The sequence below is a fragment of the Mustela lutreola genome, chromosome 3 (assembly GCF_030435805.1).
Source record: "Mustela lutreola isolate mMusLut2 chromosome 3, mMusLut2.pri, whole genome shotgun sequence".
NCBI classification, from domain to species: domain Eukaryota; kingdom Metazoa; phylum Chordata; class Mammalia; order Carnivora; family Mustelidae; genus Mustela; species Mustela lutreola.
Window position 1 is genome coordinate 150,087,180 of NC_081292.1, and position 18,706 is coordinate 150,105,885.

The following is an 18,706-nucleotide window of genomic DNA, read 5'->3' on the forward strand; positions in this document are numbered from 1 at the left end:
GGCAGCCTTCTCAGACCCCTGTACCCAAGGGCTGAACTTTCCCCTACTTTACTTTAGTTCCAGGAAGTCCCACCCTACTTTAGTTCCAGAGACCCCCACCCTGCTTTAGTTCCAGGAAGCCCCACCCTGCTTTAGTAACAGGAACCCATAAATAGCCCTGCCTTAACTAAGCTCGGGATCCAAGTCTCTACTCCGTTGTGTCGGGTATACTTGGGCCCAAACTTAAGCATGTCACCTCGGGGTCCAAGTCCCTACTCCACTGTGTTGGGTATACTTGGGCCCAAGTTTAAGCTTCTCAAATAAACCCTCATGTGATTGCATCAGTGTGGCTCCTTGGTGGTCTCTCGGACGCGAAAACTTGGGTACAACAGCATCATCCTAGGCCTATAATTATTTCTAAAGTTCTTTTGCAAATAAGTATCAGTTAAGCAATAAAAGCAAATAACCAGGTACACAAAAAGATAGTAAGGCATGAATAAAATATAATAGAATTACACTATAGAGAAACAGGGGCTTCATATACAGGCATTTTCAAAAGCATATTTCAAATAACGCCTATTATTTTCAAGGTATAAGAGACAAGATTGAGAATTGTAGCAGATACTCAGAAATTTAAAATAGGATATCCAAAATTATGTATGAATGGATGAGTTGATTAATATCTTAGACTCAGCTATCAGGGAAAAAATACCTACAATAAAGCATGGGGAAATAAAAAAGTTGGTAATACATAAAAAAGGTTAAAAGACAAGGAGGGCACCATGATAAGGTTTAATATATGTATAATTAGAATCCCAAAAAGGGAGAAAAGAGAAAAAGGGGAAAGTACTATTTACACAGAAAATGTCTGGAAACATTTCCAAATTGATAAAAAAATATTGTAACAAATTCAAGTCCACTTACAAACTGTAAGAGAAATAAAAGGAAATCCTTGCCTAAGTACATCACAGTGAAATGGCTAAAAAACCAGAATAAAAGAAAACCTTGAGAGTAAGGGGAAGGGTGGATAGAAGTCAAATTACTTTTAAAGTAAATGATAATTTGAGTCAGTTTCTCAATATAAATAATAAAGCTGGAGCAATGGAAGCATACATTCAAAGTGTTGTAAGAAAGTAGTGCCAACCAAGAATTCTATAGCCAATATGACACCCTTTAAATAGGAAATTGAGCAGAAAAGAGCCATAAACAAAATCCTATGCTTCTTCATAATAAAAGCACTCAAAAAGTAGGAATGGAAGTTAACTTTTTCAGTTGATAAAAGACACTATTCCAACCAACAGCTAACATAGTACTTAAGGCTAAAAGACTGAATAATTCCCCCTATAAATAATAAAGAAGACATGGATATTTGTTCTCACTACTTCTATTCAACATTATACCAAAGGTTCTAGTCAGGGCAATTAGGTAAAAGAAAAAACAAAAGAAGGAAAAGAAGAGAGGAGGAGGAGGAGGAAGAGAAGGGAGGGGGAGAAGGAAGAAGAGAAGGGGGGTAAGGAGCAAAGGAGAGGAAGGAGGAGGAGAGAAGAAGAGGAAGAGGAGGAAGAAGAAAAGAAAAGAAAAGAAAAGAAAAAGAAAGACAAAATAAAAGATATCCAGATTGGAAATGAAAGTTAAGTTGTCTCTATTTACAAATAACATGATATAAAATCCTAAGGAATCCACTAAAACAACAATAAAAACCCCCAAAACTATTAGAATAAATGAGTTTCATAGGGTTGCAGGATATAAGATCAATATACAAAAATTAATTTATATAAACTAGGAATGAACAATCAAAAAATGAAATTAAGAAAACAATCCCATTTACATTAGCAACAAAAAGACAAAGTACTTAGTAATAAATTCAAGAAAAGTAGTATAACATTTATAATCTGGAAACTATAAAACATGTTTGAAAGAAACCAAAGACCTAAATGAATGGAAAGATATCCCATGTTCGTGGATTGGAAGACCTGATATTTTTAAGAGGAAAATACTCCCCAAATTGAAGCACAGATTCAGTGTAATCCTTATGAAAACCTCAGCTGGTTCCTTTGCAGAAATTGACAAGTTGTTTTTAAAATTCAAAAAGAAATTCAAGGGACCCAGAACAGCTTAAAAAATCCTTAAAAAGAATAAGCCTGGAGGACTCACAATTCTTAATTTCAAAACTTACTACGAACCTATCATAATGAAAATAGTGTACTAGTGGCATAAGAAAAACATGTAGACCAACAGAATAAAACTGAAAGTCCAGAAATAAACTCTCATATTCATGGTCAATTAATTTTTGACAAGGATCTCAAGACAGTGCAATGAAAAAAAATTAGTCTTTTCAATAAATGATGTTGGAAACAACTGGATATACAAATGTAAAAGAAAAAGTTGGACTCCTTTCTTATATCATATATAAAAATGTATCATAGACTTAAATATAAAGGCAAGAACACTATAACTCTTAAAAGAAGTATAACAGTATATCTTTGTCACCTTAGTCCTCTTAGATATGACACCAAAAGCACATGTATCAAATTAAAAACTTTGTGATCCAAAGATATCATCAAAAAAAGTAAAAAAAAAAACCCACAAAATGGAAGAAAATATTTGCACATCATAAGTATAACAAACTTGTATGTAAAGAATTTTTTAAAGTCAGTAATAAAAAGACAAGTAATTCAATTCAAGAGTGGGAAAGGATCTGACATATCTCCAAAGAAAATATACATATGGTCAATAAGCACACGAAAGGTTAACATCATTAGCCCTCTGGGAAATGCAAATTCAAAACCATAATGAGATATTACATGGCATCCACTGGAATGGGTATACTGAAAAGACAGATAATAACAAATGTTAATCAGAATGGGGAGAAACTGGAACCCTTATACATTGCTGGTATGAAAGTAAAATGGTACAGGCACTTTGGGAAATATTCTGGCAGTTCTTTCAGTGATTAAACATGGAGTTATCATATGGCTCTGCAGTTACAAAGAGAAATGAAAAATTTGTATGCAAACGTTCATTGTGGCACTATTCACAATATCCAAAAAGTGAAAAAAAAATCCAAATATCAATCAACTGATTGATGAATAAACAAAATGTACATACATATGATAGAACATTGTTCCTCAATTAAAAAGGAACAGAATACTGATACATGCCATACATATGAACTTTGAAAACTTGTGCTAAGTGAATGCAACCGGTCATGAAAGACCACATTTTATATGATTTCTTTTATATGAAATGTTCCGAATAAGAAGGTCTATAGAGACAGAAAGTAAATTAGTGATTACCTGGGTTGCATGGGTAAAATGCAGAGTGACTAAAGGGTATGGTCTTTTTCTGGGATCATAAAAGCATACTAAAGTTGATTGTAATGTTGATTGCAAAAATCTGTGTATACCTTAAAAGCCACTAAATTGTACTTTCAAGTGGTGAATTGTATGGTATGTGAACTATATCCCAATATAGTTGTTATATGTTGAAAAGTAAAGGTAATCAAAACTTTTTTCAGACAAACAAAACAGATAATCAATTACCAGGAGACTCATCAGTTGAAGAAATTATAGATTAAAGTTCAGTGACTTCAGAAAGAATGAAGACCAACAATAAGGTAAATCTATGGCAAAACAAATGAGTATCAACTGTCAAATGATGCTAATGATACGTTATGAAGACACAATACACACGAACATAGGCAGAGATTTACATACAAAACAGTGGCATAAAAGTTGACAGGAGGTTAAACAGAGATAAGTATTTTAAGATCCTTGCATTGCCTGGAAAGTTGGTGAAATTAAATAAATATACTTTGGTTAATCAAGGATATGTGTTGTCATCTCTGATATAATCACTGAAAGAATAGTAAAAATGTACATTACTTCCAACTTAATAAAGCAGGAAAGAGATGGTATACTCTAGCTGGGTAATTTGAAGACCATTTAATAAAGGAGCTCTTTATAAAGGTGTTATAAAGTTTAAACAAAACAAAATACAAACAAAATAAGATAGTGCAGAACTCTACTGTGTTAAGAACCGTGAAGGGTCTAAGATTTTACTTGACTAAATTACAAATTGAACAATTATTCTAACGCAGTTTCAAGGACCCTGACAAAGGATGCAAGATTCTGGGTCAGAGACAAGGGCTTTTTGTCACTCACTGCAATAGCAGTAGCCAGAGTATCAGCATTTGTTGGTTCTCCCAGCTTGAAATTTCCATATAGTCCTATGAAGAGGGTTAGGTAATACCTATACAAGCAATTGGCACACAGGAGAGCAACTGTGCAAATTGGCAGATAGGGGAAAAAGAGAATAAGTATCCCAACTTCATATTCTTCCCACTGTTCAATGTCCTGCTGGTGCCTTCCCAGTGAACGAGACCAACTAAAATTCAGACAGCAAGGAAGCTTACGTCATACATAAAACTGACCTTCCTGCAGCCCAAAGCTGGTGGAAAAGGATGGAAAGTGGATCTGGTGGGACAAATGGATAAACAGAGGGGAAAAGATGAATTAATATGAAATAGTCCAAAAGAAGGTAAGTAAAAAGGGTTAAAGGAATACCGAAATAGATAGATAGCGCTCAATGGGACAGAGATGTAACCCAAAATGTTTAAATGTCTCAGTTAAGAGCAGTGATCATGTGATTGAATAAAAACCATGAGCAAACAGCCCTAATCCTTTGTTATTTACAAAAGACACTTCTAAAGTATGGAGGTTAAAAAAAAACTGACACAAATTAAGGAAAAAATAGGTACCATAAAACATCAACCGAACTGTATTAACATCAGACAGAGACTTGAAGGCAGAAAAGTTACTAGAGGTGAAGAAGTCCATCTCAAAATATTAATTACTTTGATTTATCATGAAGACCTAATCATTCTAAATTTGTAAAATATCATACTAAAAGTAACCTCTAAAAATACAGCCTTAAAACATAGCAACAATGGAACATACAGAGTAAAAATAAATTTAAAAACTCACAGAGTGGGAGACTGTAGTATAACATCTTTCAGAAAATGACAGAACAAACAAAAAATGAGTACAAAACTGAGAATTTAAACAACATGGTTGACAAGTTTGAGCTAACTGACATATATATAATAGTTAATCCAAGGACTGCAAAAAATACCTTCTTTTCAAGCATGTACATAATAATATTAATATTGACCATAGCTGGGCCATAAAGCAAGTTTCAACAAATTTCAAAGGACTGAATTCATATAGAGTATATTCTGTGACAAGATTATTAAGCTATATATTAGAAAAAGAACAAAATAAAAAGATAGCTAGAAAAATCTCTACCACAATAGAAATACAGACACTTTGAAAAGAATAATAATGAAAATACAACTGATTAAATCTTCAGGGATATAGCTATGGTCATACCTAGGAGGAAATATATGTCTGGAAAAGAGAATATTAAAAAATATGAAAAGCTAAATATCAATGAGCTATACACATCAATGTCAAAAATTTATATAATCTTTGAGGAAAGAAAAATAAAAACCACTCCCTATCTCTGAGGTGATCATTACTCTACACCAATACCTCATAAGAATATTATGTATGAGAGAGGGGTGCCTGGGTGGCCCAGATGGTTAAACATCTGCCATCAGTTCAGGTCATGACCTCGGGGTCTGGGATCAAGCCCTAAGTTGGCACCACACTAAGTGGGGAGTCTGCTTGTCCCTCTCCCTCTGCCCTTCCCCCTGCTTCAGCTCTCTCTTTCTCTCAAATAAATAAACTCTTAAAAAATTTTTTTGAGAAAAGACAACTACAGACCAATCTGACTCATGGGCATAGTTGTAAAAACTGTAAACAAGGGACGCCTGGGTTGCTCAGTTGGTTAAGCAGCTGCCTTCGGCTCAGGTCATGATCCCAGCGTCCTGGGATTGAGTCCCACATCAGGCTCCTTGCTTGGCAAGGAGCCTGTTTCTCCCTCTGCCTCTAGTCTGCCACTCTGTCTGCCTGTGCTTGCGCTCTGTCTCTCTCTCTCTCTCTAACAAATAAATATTTTTTAAAAAAACCTGTAAACAAAATATCAGCAAACATCAAAAATATATAAGCAAGAATGAGTAAGGTTTATACTGTGAATATTAGTTTACCATTTAAAAAACATAATTCATTAGTTTAATAGAACCAAGGAGGAAAATTATCAACTCAGTAGATACAGAAAAGTTGTTTAATAATATTTAATATCCACTCTTGATAAAAAATTTTTAGCAAGAAGTGCCTTGCTCAGTCAGTTAAGGGTCTGCCTCTTGATTTCCATTCAGGTCATGATCTTAGGGCTGTGAGATCAAGCCCGGAGTAGGGCTCCACACTCAGAAGTCTGCTTGAGATTCTCTTTCTCCCTCTCCCCTCCTCCTCTCTCTTGCCCTTCCCCAACTCCCCCCATTTTTTTTTTTTTTTAGCAAAAAGCGGTATAAGGGAACCCTCCTCCCTTATCTGATTATCTGATAAAGTATATCTATGACAAAGGTATGACATTATTTTATTTAATATCTACTCCTTTAAGATGAAGTAAAACTCTAATCTGCACTATCCTCACTCATATTCAACATTGTACTCAAATTCCTAAGTAGGATGGCAAGTCTAGAAAAATACATAAAAGATAAGAAAATTAGAAACATAAAATTGTCATTATGCATGAATAATATATGGCCATCTATATTGAGAACATAAAATGTTTCAGTTAAATTTTTAAAATTAATGCATGACAGTAGTTATGTGGATAAAAGATCAATACACAGAAATCAGCTGTTTTCTCATCACAACAAATCACGGAAAATCAAACATTTTTTTTAAAAGATTTTATTTATTTATAACAGAGAGAGCAAGAGAGAGAACACAAGCACGAGACAGCTAGAGAGGGCGGAGCAGGCTCCCCGTCAAGCAGGGAGCCCAGTATGGGCCTGGATATCAGCACGCTGGGGTCATGACCCAAGTGAAGGTGGATGCTTAACGACTGAGTCACCAGGCACCCCAAAAATCAAATTTTAAAAAGGTATCTAAAGTAGTAAAAATATTACCTAAGTAAGTGTCTAACAATATGCACAAAATATCTATGTGCAAAATCATAAAACATCACTGCAACAAATTAAAGATATAACTAAATAGAAAGATACAGCAATTTTATGGATTGGGAACTTATTTGTTTTAAATACTATTTCTTTCTAAACTGATGTATAGATTTATTGCAATCTAATCAAAATCCCAGTGGCTCTTTTAAAACATGTGAAGCTAATTCTAAAATTAATAAATTGAAGAGCAAAATGAAATGCCTTGTTTTACTGAATATTAAGAATTTTTTATAAATCATAATAATCAAGGCAATGTGATTTTGGTATAAATACTGATAAATAAACCAAAAGAATAGAAGAGAGGGCCCAGAAAAAGTCCATAGACAGGTGTATAATTAATTTTAACAAAAGAGGCACTGAAAAATTGTGAGGAAAGGAAAATCCTTTTAATGAATGAAGCTGTAAAATTACCTGTTTATAATGGAAAAAAATAATCTTTACACTCTTATGCCTTCACATTTTCATACCCTAGGATAAAAATATTCATCATGTTGGATCACAGATTTAATTGTAGAAGGCAAAACAATAAATCTCTGGAATATATATATAAAAATTTTCTAACAAGCTATAAACAATCATAAAAAATAAATTTGGTTATTTAATACTTAAGAACTTCTACTATTTATCAAAAGATACCATTAAGATTTATAAGATGTAAGACACAGAATGGAGGAGTACATTTTCAAAGCATAACTAACAAAGAGCTGCTAACAACAATATACAAAGAACACTTATAAAAGAATAAGATGACATAAAAATGGGCAGATACTTGAATTGGTACTTATCAAAAGAGGACATTCAAATGGCAAACAATCACCTAAAAAAGTTCTCCCAACCTCATTATTCATCAAGAAAGGTCAAGTTCCACCCCGAGATATGGCTATATACTCAACCAGAATGTCTATTGTAAAAATTTGAATACTATTCCAATCCTCAAGGATGTGAAGAACTGAGGAAACTTATGCTGCTGGTTGTGAATTGGTATAAATCTGAGAAATCGGCAGAATCTACTCAAGCTGAATATACACATAGCATGACCTCACAATGCCCCTCATATATATCATCCAGAAATGTATACACATGTGCATCAAGAGACATGTACAAAATATTCATTGCAGCAACATTAACAATAGTCAGAAGCTGGAAGTCATCCAGATGCTTATCAGTCGTAGAATGAATAAATAAACTGTGCTATTTACATACAATAGAAGAATGAGCTACAGCTACTTGAAAAAGAATTTTGTAAATAATACCTTAAGGGAACCAAGTCTAGCACAAATGGGTCATATTGTATGATTCCATTTATATAAATGTCAAAACCAGACAACCTACTTAATTGTGTTTTGGGGTGGATACTTATGGTTAAACTATGAGTTGATTACCATGAAAATCCAGATTGGAGGGAGAAGCTTTTAGAGGACTGACTGCAATTCACGACCTGACATTGGTGTCTGCCTTGTAATAAGTCGTCATACAATTTTGTCTGTGAACTTCTTTTCTGTATGTATGTTATCTTTCCCAACATAAAGGGTTAAGAAATTTGATTTGATGAATAAGGGAAGTGAGAGAGTAAAGCAGGGAGAACACCTCTTCCTTGAAGGGTAGAAAGGCTAGGATACCTGGCAAGAGACAGGAAAGGGAGGTGCAAAGGGGCAGACAATGCTCAAATTGGGGGAGGGGCCAAGAGACAAACTGCTTCCTTTGCAGTTTCACAGATTTAAGTCAAAAAGGACAACAGCCACTATAGGGGAGGATCCAGTCTTTGGTACCAAGATACCTGTCTTGGTGTTTCAGACCAACATATCTGCCTCATTGTTTCAGAAATCTTAGACAGTTATGGGAAGGAGAAATCTCCCTTTATAACTTCCTTTTTGGTGAAAAACTGTCACTATATTCTTTTAGACTGTACTAGGTCTGATAGTATTCTGCTTTTATATTGTATAGTTCTTTATTTAGAATCATTTTTTGTAAACCTTTTAGATAGAAAAACTGGTTCTTTTGTTGGCTTGCTTCGAAAATGAGAATGAGCTAATTCTAATAATTCTTGGTATAGAGCCTCAAGGTATCTAGATGTAAATTCAATATTTAACTCCCGTCTGCAAGACACAACTAATAAAACTAGGTCCCATTCCTCAGAGACTTGTTCTTTTTGCTTTTGCCCCTGATGACTATGGGTATTATAATTTTTGCCATGGGGTTTAGAAAAGGAGCATAAAGGCTGCAAATGGATACTCCCTGGATAGTCACTAAAAGAAAATGTCTGGAGAGGGGAGACAAGATTGAGATCTCATTCCAACAAATGAATACTCAGTCTTGAGGTTAAACATTCATACTGGGAAGTGGAGCAGGACACACTATTGGGAAATAGTACTTCCAGTGATTCTGAAGATATAAACACTTTTCACCTATCCTTTTCTCTGACAAAAAAGCCTGTTCTCTGTGTGTGTGTGTGTGTGTGAGAGAGAGAGAGAGAGAGAGAGAGAGAGTTGCTGGGAGCAGAGTGGGAATAAACTTTAACGACTGATTCATCCTCTTGTTAGATGCTCAGAGTATCATTCCATTTTATTTATTTATTTTTAGTTTTTCACATTTTTAGAAAAGATTTTATTTATTTATTTAAGAGAGAGAGAGAGAGAGCAAGAGTGAGAGCAAGAAACAGGAGCAGGGACAGGGAGAGAAGGGGAGCAGAATCCCCCGCTGAGCAGGGAGTCCAATGTGGGGCTCGATCCCAGGATCCTGGGATCCCAGGATCCTGGGATCATGACCTGAGCCGAAGGCAGACACTTAACTGATGGAGCCACCCACGTCCCCCGAGAGTGTACCATGCTAGAGGAGAAATGGGTGCCTCTAAGACTTTTGGAAGAATTAGGGATAAAGAAGAAAGAAAAAAGAGGAAGAAGAAAAAGAAAAAGAGGAGGAGGAGGAAGAAGGAAGAGGAGGGAAGGAAGAGGAGTTGTTTCTTTATGTTTAGTTCAAGTTATCTGTAAATACATAACCTCTTTTTTATTTTGCTGGAATGGCCTCACTATATCTATATGCTTTTACATGAAACTCTCTTAAAACCTGCATGTAGAATTTAGACCATATTTAGGGATCTGGAGGTGAGTGAGGGCTTTGCCTCGCACACAGCATCAAAACACGTTAACTTTCACCATGATGAGTATACCATTATTTTATCCGGCCCGAGAACTACCATTTTGTCCTTCCATGGCTAGTGCACTGTAGAAAGTCTCCTGGAGACCACACCCACCATGTGACCTGCACTGATTCTGCTCTTTATTGGGTCTCAATTTTGACATCAGTAAAATGAAGAACTTGGATTCTATAAGTTATTTGACCCAAAGATTTTCCTACTGTGGTCTACTCCCAGTTTCCTTAGAAGCTGGGAGTTAGTGACTCCTGGTTGTTAGAAGGCTGGTGCTGTGGTGTTCTGTGTGTGTGTATGGAATAAAGGGTTTTGCCTACTTCCTCAGGTAGAAGTGTTTGCCTCGCCCTGGGCCGGAATTGTGGAGGTTAAGAAAACCTGGTGAAACAGATGCCAGGGACACGACACGTGTTACCTAATTTGGTCAAAGAACAAAGAGTGTGTTAAGCATTTGGAAATCCTCCTCAGTGCACCGGGATGAGGGAACTTATGGGAAGAGCAGACAGAATTTCAGAGTAGTTGCACCTCAGAGCGTAGGCATAATGTAATTACGGTAATCCACCCTTAACTGCAGAAATATGTTTCAAGACCCCCCAGTGGATACCTGAAACCATTATCTATTGCCAGACTGAACCACCTATACTGATTATGTATCTATCTTATAAACTATACTATATATACCATGTTTTATGCTCTACATGGCTATCTGATACATTTTAATTTATAAATTAGGCACAGTAAGAGATTAACAATCATAACTAATTAATAGAACGATTTTAACAATATACTGCACTAAAGGTTATATAAATGTGGCTTCTCTCAAAATATCGTATCTAACTGTACTCACCCTTCTTGTGATGATGTGAGATGACAAAATGCCTACCTGAGGAGAATGAGGTGTGCCTTGAGAAGAAGCTACTGACTTTCTGCCTGTATCTCAAAAGGAAGGTCATCTATTCCAGAAGGAGGTTGACCACAGGTAACTGAAATGGAGGAAAGCAAAATCACAGAAGGGGGCTACTACTTCAAACAGTCTGGGTTTTTAAGAAAGGATCTTCTGAATTGGATGCGTAACTGCACTGATTTCTAGGGCTCTGCCAGGCAGGCTATTGAACCCCATTTTCCTTATCTGTAAAATGGGGTAAACATTGAGATTTGTGAGGCTGTTGTGAGGGTGGAATAGGACAAGGCAGACCGGGGATTCGTTACATGAGGGCTGCTCTTACTAAAAGAAAATATTTTTCTCGAACTCCCAAAACACCTTCAGGATTATTCACGCCTTACTAAGAATTCTGAAACATCTCAGTAGTTTCCTATCTGCATGGATTGCACTCCCTGCTCCCTTACCCCCACCCCCCACCCCCCCAAGGCCTCGTCTAAGGCTGCAGGAGTGGAAGGAAGAGGCACGTGGGGGAAGACTGGGGCAAACCTAGCCCCATGGCCCCTGGCCTCCGGGCACGGTGGGGCCTGTCATGGCGGCCCAGCCACAGCTTAGGTGATCTCAGAGCTAGGAAAGAAGGGTCTGGGGGGTCAGGGCCTCCCAGACCCCAGCCCCGCCTGCGCTCCGCTAGGCAAACCCCTCGGGAACGCCGGCTCACATGGGTCCCCGCCTCCAGCGGTGCGGGCCCGCCCTGACCCTGGGCTCAGCCCTCGCGCTCGGGTGCCCACCTGGGTAGGTGGCGGCCCGAGCCTCGCGTGCCGGCCACCGAGGGCCGAACCCCGGCCACACCGGACCTCTGGCAGCGCCCCGGCGCGTCCCGGGCGGGGTGCGAGGCCCGCCCGGCGCTCGGCGCCCTCCCCGCCCCCTCCGCGCCTCGCCCCGCCGCCCGCGGCCCCCACCCACCGGCCGCTCCTCCCCTCTCCCCACCCTCCTCTTCCGCCCCCTCCCCTCCCCCGCCGCCTCGCCGACTGCTCGGCCGCGCGTCTGAGCCGCCCGGGCCCGGAGCGCAGGCGGCGAGGCCACCGCACCTGCAGCGCGCTCGGGCTGCCGAGCAGACGTTTCGCCTCCCGCCACCCGGCCTCCCTCTCCCCGCCGCGCCGGGTCTCCTGTGACACCCGAGACCCCCCCGGCCAACGACAATGACCACTTCCCTGCAAGATGGGCAGAGCGCCGCGGATAGGGCGGCTGCCCAGGACTCGCCGCTGGCTGCCCAGGTGTGCGGCGCTGCCCAGGGGAGGGGCGACGCCCGCGACCTGGCGCCTGCCCCCTGGTTGCACACGCGGGCACTCCTGCCCCCTCCGGACGGGACCCGCGGCTGTGCTGCAGACAGGTAGGCAGCCCTCGGAGGGCGCGGGGGAGTGTCCTGGGTTGGCAGCCGGCGAGGGGCTGAGGAGGCGGTCCTAGGGGGTGAGCCATGTGCCCAGAGCTGGGCCAAGTTTGTGAAAGTCTCTGAAGACAATTCCCTTTGAGCTGGCTCCTACCGGCTCAGCAGGACATTGCGATCTCCCAGCGCCTTATAAATAGCATCACCGTTTCATTGAGAGCTCCTGGTCGCTCTCACCTCTGCCCATCCGTGCGAACTAGGAGGCCAGGCGGACCAGCCCCTTCCTCTCTTCGTGGCCCTGCACTATAAAAAAAAAACCCCAAACCACACCAAAACAGAAAAACCCTAATCCTTTTTATTTTATATATTTTTAAAAAATCATAGCATAAATGAGTTCACCTCCCACATAGAGTCTTACAGCGACCCTGGAGAGGCAAAGCAAGGATTGACGTTTGAGCAGTCTTGCTGTTCAGCAGGAAAGAATAGAGGCTTTAAAAGGTTTCTCAATCTCCATAGCATTCAGCGCTAAGTGCCTTTAGAGTTCACAATTTTGCACATACTTTAGGAAAGAAAAAGACTGCAACAATACAAAAATCTGTAGTCCTTTATATTCATACATTGAAATGGTACTTTTTTTCTCCAGATTTTCAAAGTGCTTCAACTTCACTGAAGTTAAAATTACTCTGCAGTGGACTAGAGTACATTTTATACTAGCAAGTTCTGTTCACTTACCTCTTCAAAAACACTGCCTTGCGGTTTAGTATCTATAAGCACTTGAAAAATCAACAGACTGTGTGTGGGCAACATTGTGAATGAAATTTGAAGTGAGATGAACCACAGCTATAATTAATAAACCATACTTCCAAAAGTGATTAGTAAAATAGCATAGGGATGAATTCACTAAATGTAGACTTTGTCAATTTAATGGATCCATAAAAATATCTAACTTCTCAGGATGGTTTTTGGGTCAATAATTATATAGTCTGTACTTCAGCTTAGGAAAATTATTAAAAAATGCTGGAAATGGAGTTTCTATACCTAGTGGTTTTTTTAAAGGTCCCCCCCCTGAAGAAAGATTGAAATACTATGGAAAGTTGGTTTATATCAATTACCAAATTTTATTTTGACCCACAGAAAGTACATCACAGACCTTTGCTGTGTACTTTATATAATATTAGTGTTGTCACACAGTGGTACATGTTGGCCCTTAACTTCTTAATCTTGTCAGCAATTATATTTTACATTCCGCTTTATGTAAATTACCTCCTATGTTCTCTTGGTGTAGGAGAAAAAAGAAAGATCTTGATGTTCTGGAAATGCCATCTATTCCAAACCCTTTTCCTGAGCTATGCTGTTCTCCATTTACATCTGTGTTGTCAGCAGGCCTGTTTCCCAAAGCAAATTCAAGGAAAAAGCAGGTATGCATTTTAAAATTTTCTAATTTTAGGAGTTCTAAATCTACACAGTTTTTAAAGATACTCCGTACTTTATAATGTTAACAAAGGAGTGGTATGGCCTATTTTAAATAACTATTGGCCGACAGTTTTTGGCATCATTTCCCTTTGAGCCCCCAGTTATCATAGCTGTAAAATGGGAATGTAAAAACTTACCAGGCTTTTGGGATGGGTTAAATGGGAGACTATATATAAAGCACAGAGTCTGGGAGCCATTATTATTTACAGGGTAGGTGGGAAAGTTAGATGTGATAATAGATTATCGATGTTAGTCAGAAATTGGAGGAGGGTATTGGGGGTGAGAAAGGATTTAGCTGATTTCTTTAATACCTTCTTTAATCTTCCACGTTTTTAACCCACGTCAACCTCACTTACTAAAGGAAATGGTATAGTGATTCTGTGGCAAAAGGTAATTGGAGTTGAGAATGCAACATGGCTTCTTCACCAGTAAATTCCTCAGTTTGGAGGCTTCTGGCAACAAAAGGCAGATGACTCCTCAGTGATGATTAGAACAAGAACTTTACTTTCATGATTTTGCATTCTTTCTCCATTTCTAGTTTAAGACTGATGGAGGCAAATTAGATTTCAGGGACCCAGCAACTATGGAGAGATCCATCATGATTATACATTTTGAAAAAAAAAATAGTGTATCCTAGAATAATCCCATCCCTTAATATATTCCCTCCCAATTTTGAATCAGCAAAACAAGGAGCGGTTTCACTAGGCAAAATGTACCTTGTTCTTGCAAGGATGGAGGCAAGGATTTTAAACAGTCAGATACTTGCAGTGAGGAGAGGAGTAATAAGTGGATAGAAGACCATAGATCATTTCCCCACACCTATTGTTCTCTTTCCTTTTTTCTGCCTTTGATGAGTTCTGCCTATGATGAGTTCAATAATATATGTTTTAGGAATGAAGGAAATACCCTAGGGAATAGATGGGTTCTTGATAACATAGAGCAATAATAAAGACAGAAGGGAAGCATTCCATATCCTGTTGGGTTTTGATAGAAGTCTGGTATAACAAGGCATATATATATATATATACATATATATATATATATACATACATATATATATATATATATAATTTGAGGGGGACGGTTTGAAGTTTAATTGGTGCATGTGCTTTTTGGAAAAGGACTGGAGAAAGTGGGAGTAAATATTCCCGGAGCAGAGGTATGTTCTCAATTAGAGACTTTGATGGGGGAGGCAAGTCCTTAAGTGGGCGGGACTGTGACTTTGGATGAGGAGATGAACAAGGAGGAGATTCTTGAGAGCTTTATTATCAGGATGAGTTTTAAAGTCAGAGCCCAAGCAAAAAGCAGCCCTGCTGAAATGTCTGGGCCTTTTAAGAGCTTGGCTTTTGGGTAAGGATATAAGATGGAAATGTGGGTGATGGATTTGATTGTGTATCATGATGGCGGAAAAATTGATGATTGCCCGTGGGATCCGGCATGGGAAAAGGAAAGGTCTGATGATGGCATAATAGTTAGCTGGGGGAATGTAATAGATTATTTCCCTGTTTATGGAGGGCCTGCTGTATTCCTTGCACCATCCTAGGTTCTGGGGCACTGAGCTAAGCAAAAATGCCATACCTTGATGGGGCTTTGATTTAGAGTTGGTATGAGTTAGGAGGTGAACAGAGGAAGGGGAGTGGAAGAGAAGAGGTCTGGCCTTACTTTCACTTTAATTTCTAGGTTGAACACTGGGAAAATGCCTGTGTCCAAGAGATGTCAGTGGGGCAAGGTTTGTTTTGAATAGAGAGAAAATATGTTAGTAGAGGGAGAGAAAAAGAGAGGATGGGTGTGGGTCAGGGTCAAGTCAGGGTGTGCCCTAAGGGTATGTAGTCATCATGCTAGAGTAAGACATCATGTATTGGGGAGTGAGCATTTCTTCGCAGGTTTAGCAAATTGGCAAAATGGGAAAAGGGTGCTGTGTTACTCTTGACTCCAGCTGGTTTCCTGCTCTGGCCTTGTGTCCTATTTCCACAGTGACCTTCTCAGAGAGCACTATGCCCACACAGACAGCAGTGCTGTTTCCTGAGCTGAGAGTTCTGGCCAGCCTCCTGGAGACCAGTCCCAGAGGGCCCTTCCCACCCAGGAAGGGCCCTTCACGCTATATCTTCCTTTGCCCAAGGGTTGGGATTTCTGTGAAGAGAAGAATGTCCCAAAGTTGGGGAAGAGGAAGGTTCCTTTTTACATTCTTTTATGTTTCCACCTACACTTTGCATTTAGAACAGCTCCTTTGTTTTTATTCCTTTATATATGCTCAGTTCTTTGGACTGAGTGATGCTTTGGGAACAGCTGACTCTGTCAGTGATTTCCCAAGCACAGTATCTTTGTGACACAGATGACCCTTTTACAAGATGGTATTTCTGGCCCGATTATCTCTGACCTTCACTTGAGATGATGTAAATGACTGGATGTGATAGGTTTCTATTGACCATTATTTATGGTTGACACATTACAGGAGCTAATGTCTCTTTTCTTTATAGTCTCTCTTTCATTTGTTTTGTTTAACCATTCCAGTCATTTTAGCAATTCTTTTCTCCTTGTAGAAAAAGTGAAGAATTGCACTTGTTATTTACAAATAATTGACCAGAAAGTTTGAAAGAATCCAGACTAGACATGTTAAATTTCATGTGGCCTTTCAAAGCCACAGTCAAAAATCATTTCATAGGCCATACATTTCTTTTTTTTTTTAACAATTTGAGACACCTACAAAATGCACGAGTGGTAAAGTGCACTGAAGCCACAAATAGGATATACTTTATCTCTGAAAATAAAGTGTCTAAAAGTATATAATATTTACTATAGGCTTCCAGTGTTTTTATTTTAAAAAAGAGCTGAGTGATATAGAATATAGATTCTTTATTCTCTCTCCTTGTTATAGTACTGGCCAGATATATTTCCTAGACATACTTCCCTATGCTTACCAGTAAAGTAGATTTAAAGCAGATTCCTTTATATGCATGGTCCAGAAAAATTACTTGCAATTTAGACTTTATATTGAAAGTGACATAGGAATTTAGATCTCTCTCCCTTTTTTTCTATTTCTGATTGAAATTTATCAGGAAATCACCCTTAGTACCTACTATTTGAAGAAAGAGAAAGAATAAAAGATCCTTAGCCCTTGCAAAAGAATCAGTTCTTGTCTTGTGTTTGTCTACCCTCAGGTAATTTTTGTACTGGGACTCAGCTTGTGCTGTAGGTCTGGTTAATTGCTTCCCAGTACTTGGTAGTGAAACATACAAAATAAAGTATCTGAAGATTTTAAAGATAAAAAGATACCCATGAAAAACTGTGTTGTGGAATATTTGAGCTGGAAGAGAACTTTGAATTCATCTACTGAATGCTGCTTTACAGATGAGTAAACTGAGGCTAAAAAATGCTATGTGGCTGATGATGGCACAGGGAGGACCTGGAATCTGCATTTCTTGAGGCTTTAAATAGAGTCTTTTTAAGGAAGGTCCAATTCCTACAGAAGTTGAAAACTAAGAGCAGCACAAGGAATAAACATGCCAGTATTGTTAGTTACAACTGCTCATAATAGTAGAACATGGGTGATGGTACCATTAGTTAATACTCATTTAAGGACCTAGATTCTTCTTTTTTATTTTTCTTCTTCTTCTTCAACTGTAGCTATCTCTTTGTGTTTTTTATCTTCTAGCTTTCTTCTCCATCCTCTCCCTAAAACTGATATGCAAAATTTATCAAATAATTGACTTATCACCAAGTAGGATTTAGTAGTATTTCTAATAATCAGCTTTTGTGTGCAGTTTATAGTCCACAGTTAGAAGAATGCCAAGAAGAGGTCTCTGATCCACATTTTGTAATTTTTTGGTAAAGGGCAAAAGCCAGAAATGATTTGGTCATACTCTTACAATTTAAATAAAGGGAGATCAAAAAGAGTATCATGTCTGAATGTGCTTTGCCCCTTACCACACTATTTCTTTTTTTTTTTTTTCTGATGTATTCTGTATTGAATTAAGCCTTTTTGTACATCTCAGAAAAACAAAAATATCTTTCAAATAATTAAGAAATCACTTTTCCATGTGCTCTGCCTTTGATTTCTTTTTTCTCTCACATATCAGGAACTATCAAAAGACAAGTTCATCTCTTCCCAAATTAACGGGCCTCTGATGTCATTCCTTTGTGATGCTAGTAATTAACCCAATTCGCATAGTCCTGTAGGAATCTTACATGGCTGCTACATTAACTAATCTCTCCTATACTCATTTCTCCAATATTCACAGAAGTATAAAGCAATAAATTATAGTCTCATATTTCCATTTTCCAGATTCAGTAATTAGTAAGATTTTGCTTCATTTACTTCATGTATTCTTTTCTGAAATTTTTGTCTTTGTTAAAATATTTTAAAATAAATCCTGAACATCCTCTCATTGTATCCCCACCTAGTTTTGTATGCATCTCTGAAAAATATATTTTCTTCTATGAACAAAATGCCAGTATTGTCTAACAAAAATAATAATGATTTCTTGGTATCATAACCAAATTGTTTCAGTTGGAATGATACACGAAATCCTCAAATTATGAACTGGTTATATTTCAAAAGTCCTTAAATTAGCTCTTTAGAAATTTAAATTCATTTTCAGATGGAAACAGCATCATAAGTTGCATTTAGGCTTCCCCAGGCCATTTTACAAAATCCCATTTAATGTGGAATGAAATGCAAATATCTTATATATGCAGAAAAAAATAAATAGAAACAATACTTGCTCCTATTAGGGTTTCAAACAAATATGTCTTTCCAGC

At 38.3% G+C, this 18,706-nt stretch overlaps 1 protein-coding gene and 1 long non-coding RNA gene across 10 annotated transcripts in view; one reads left to right on the forward strand and one right to left on the reverse strand.

Moving 5' to 3' along the window:
- The window catches only part of LOC131827154 (uncharacterized), a 65,493-nt gene extending 53,229 nt beyond the window's left edge, over positions 1-12,264 (reverse strand). For 3 of the 6 annotated variants that reach the window (XR_009351914.1, XR_009351913.1, XR_009351912.1), the window contains exons 1-2: positions 11,880-12,022; positions 11,095-11,194 (exon numbers count right to left, since the gene is read on the reverse strand). This is a non-coding gene — a long non-coding RNA (uncharacterized LOC131827154). Of the gene's footprint in view, positions 1-11,094; positions 11,195-11,879; positions 12,023-12,179 lie in introns of those variants that run through there. The other 3 variants (XR_009351911.1, XR_009351910.1, XR_009351915.1) reach the window with 2 other exon arrangements.
- GRB14 (growth factor receptor bound protein 14) overlaps positions 12,111-18,706 on the forward strand; it is a 113,947-nt gene continuing 107,351 nt past the window's right edge. For all 4 annotated transcript variants that reach the window (XM_059167156.1, XM_059167159.1, XM_059167157.1 and 1 more), the window contains exons 1-2: positions 12,111-12,481; positions 13,761-13,893. In XM_059167156.1, coding sequence (XP_059023139.1) covers positions 12,291-12,481; positions 13,761-13,893 — 324 coding nt within the window. In that variant the 5' untranslated portion in view covers positions 12,111-12,290. The remainder of the gene's footprint in view (positions 12,482-13,760; positions 13,894-18,706) is intronic.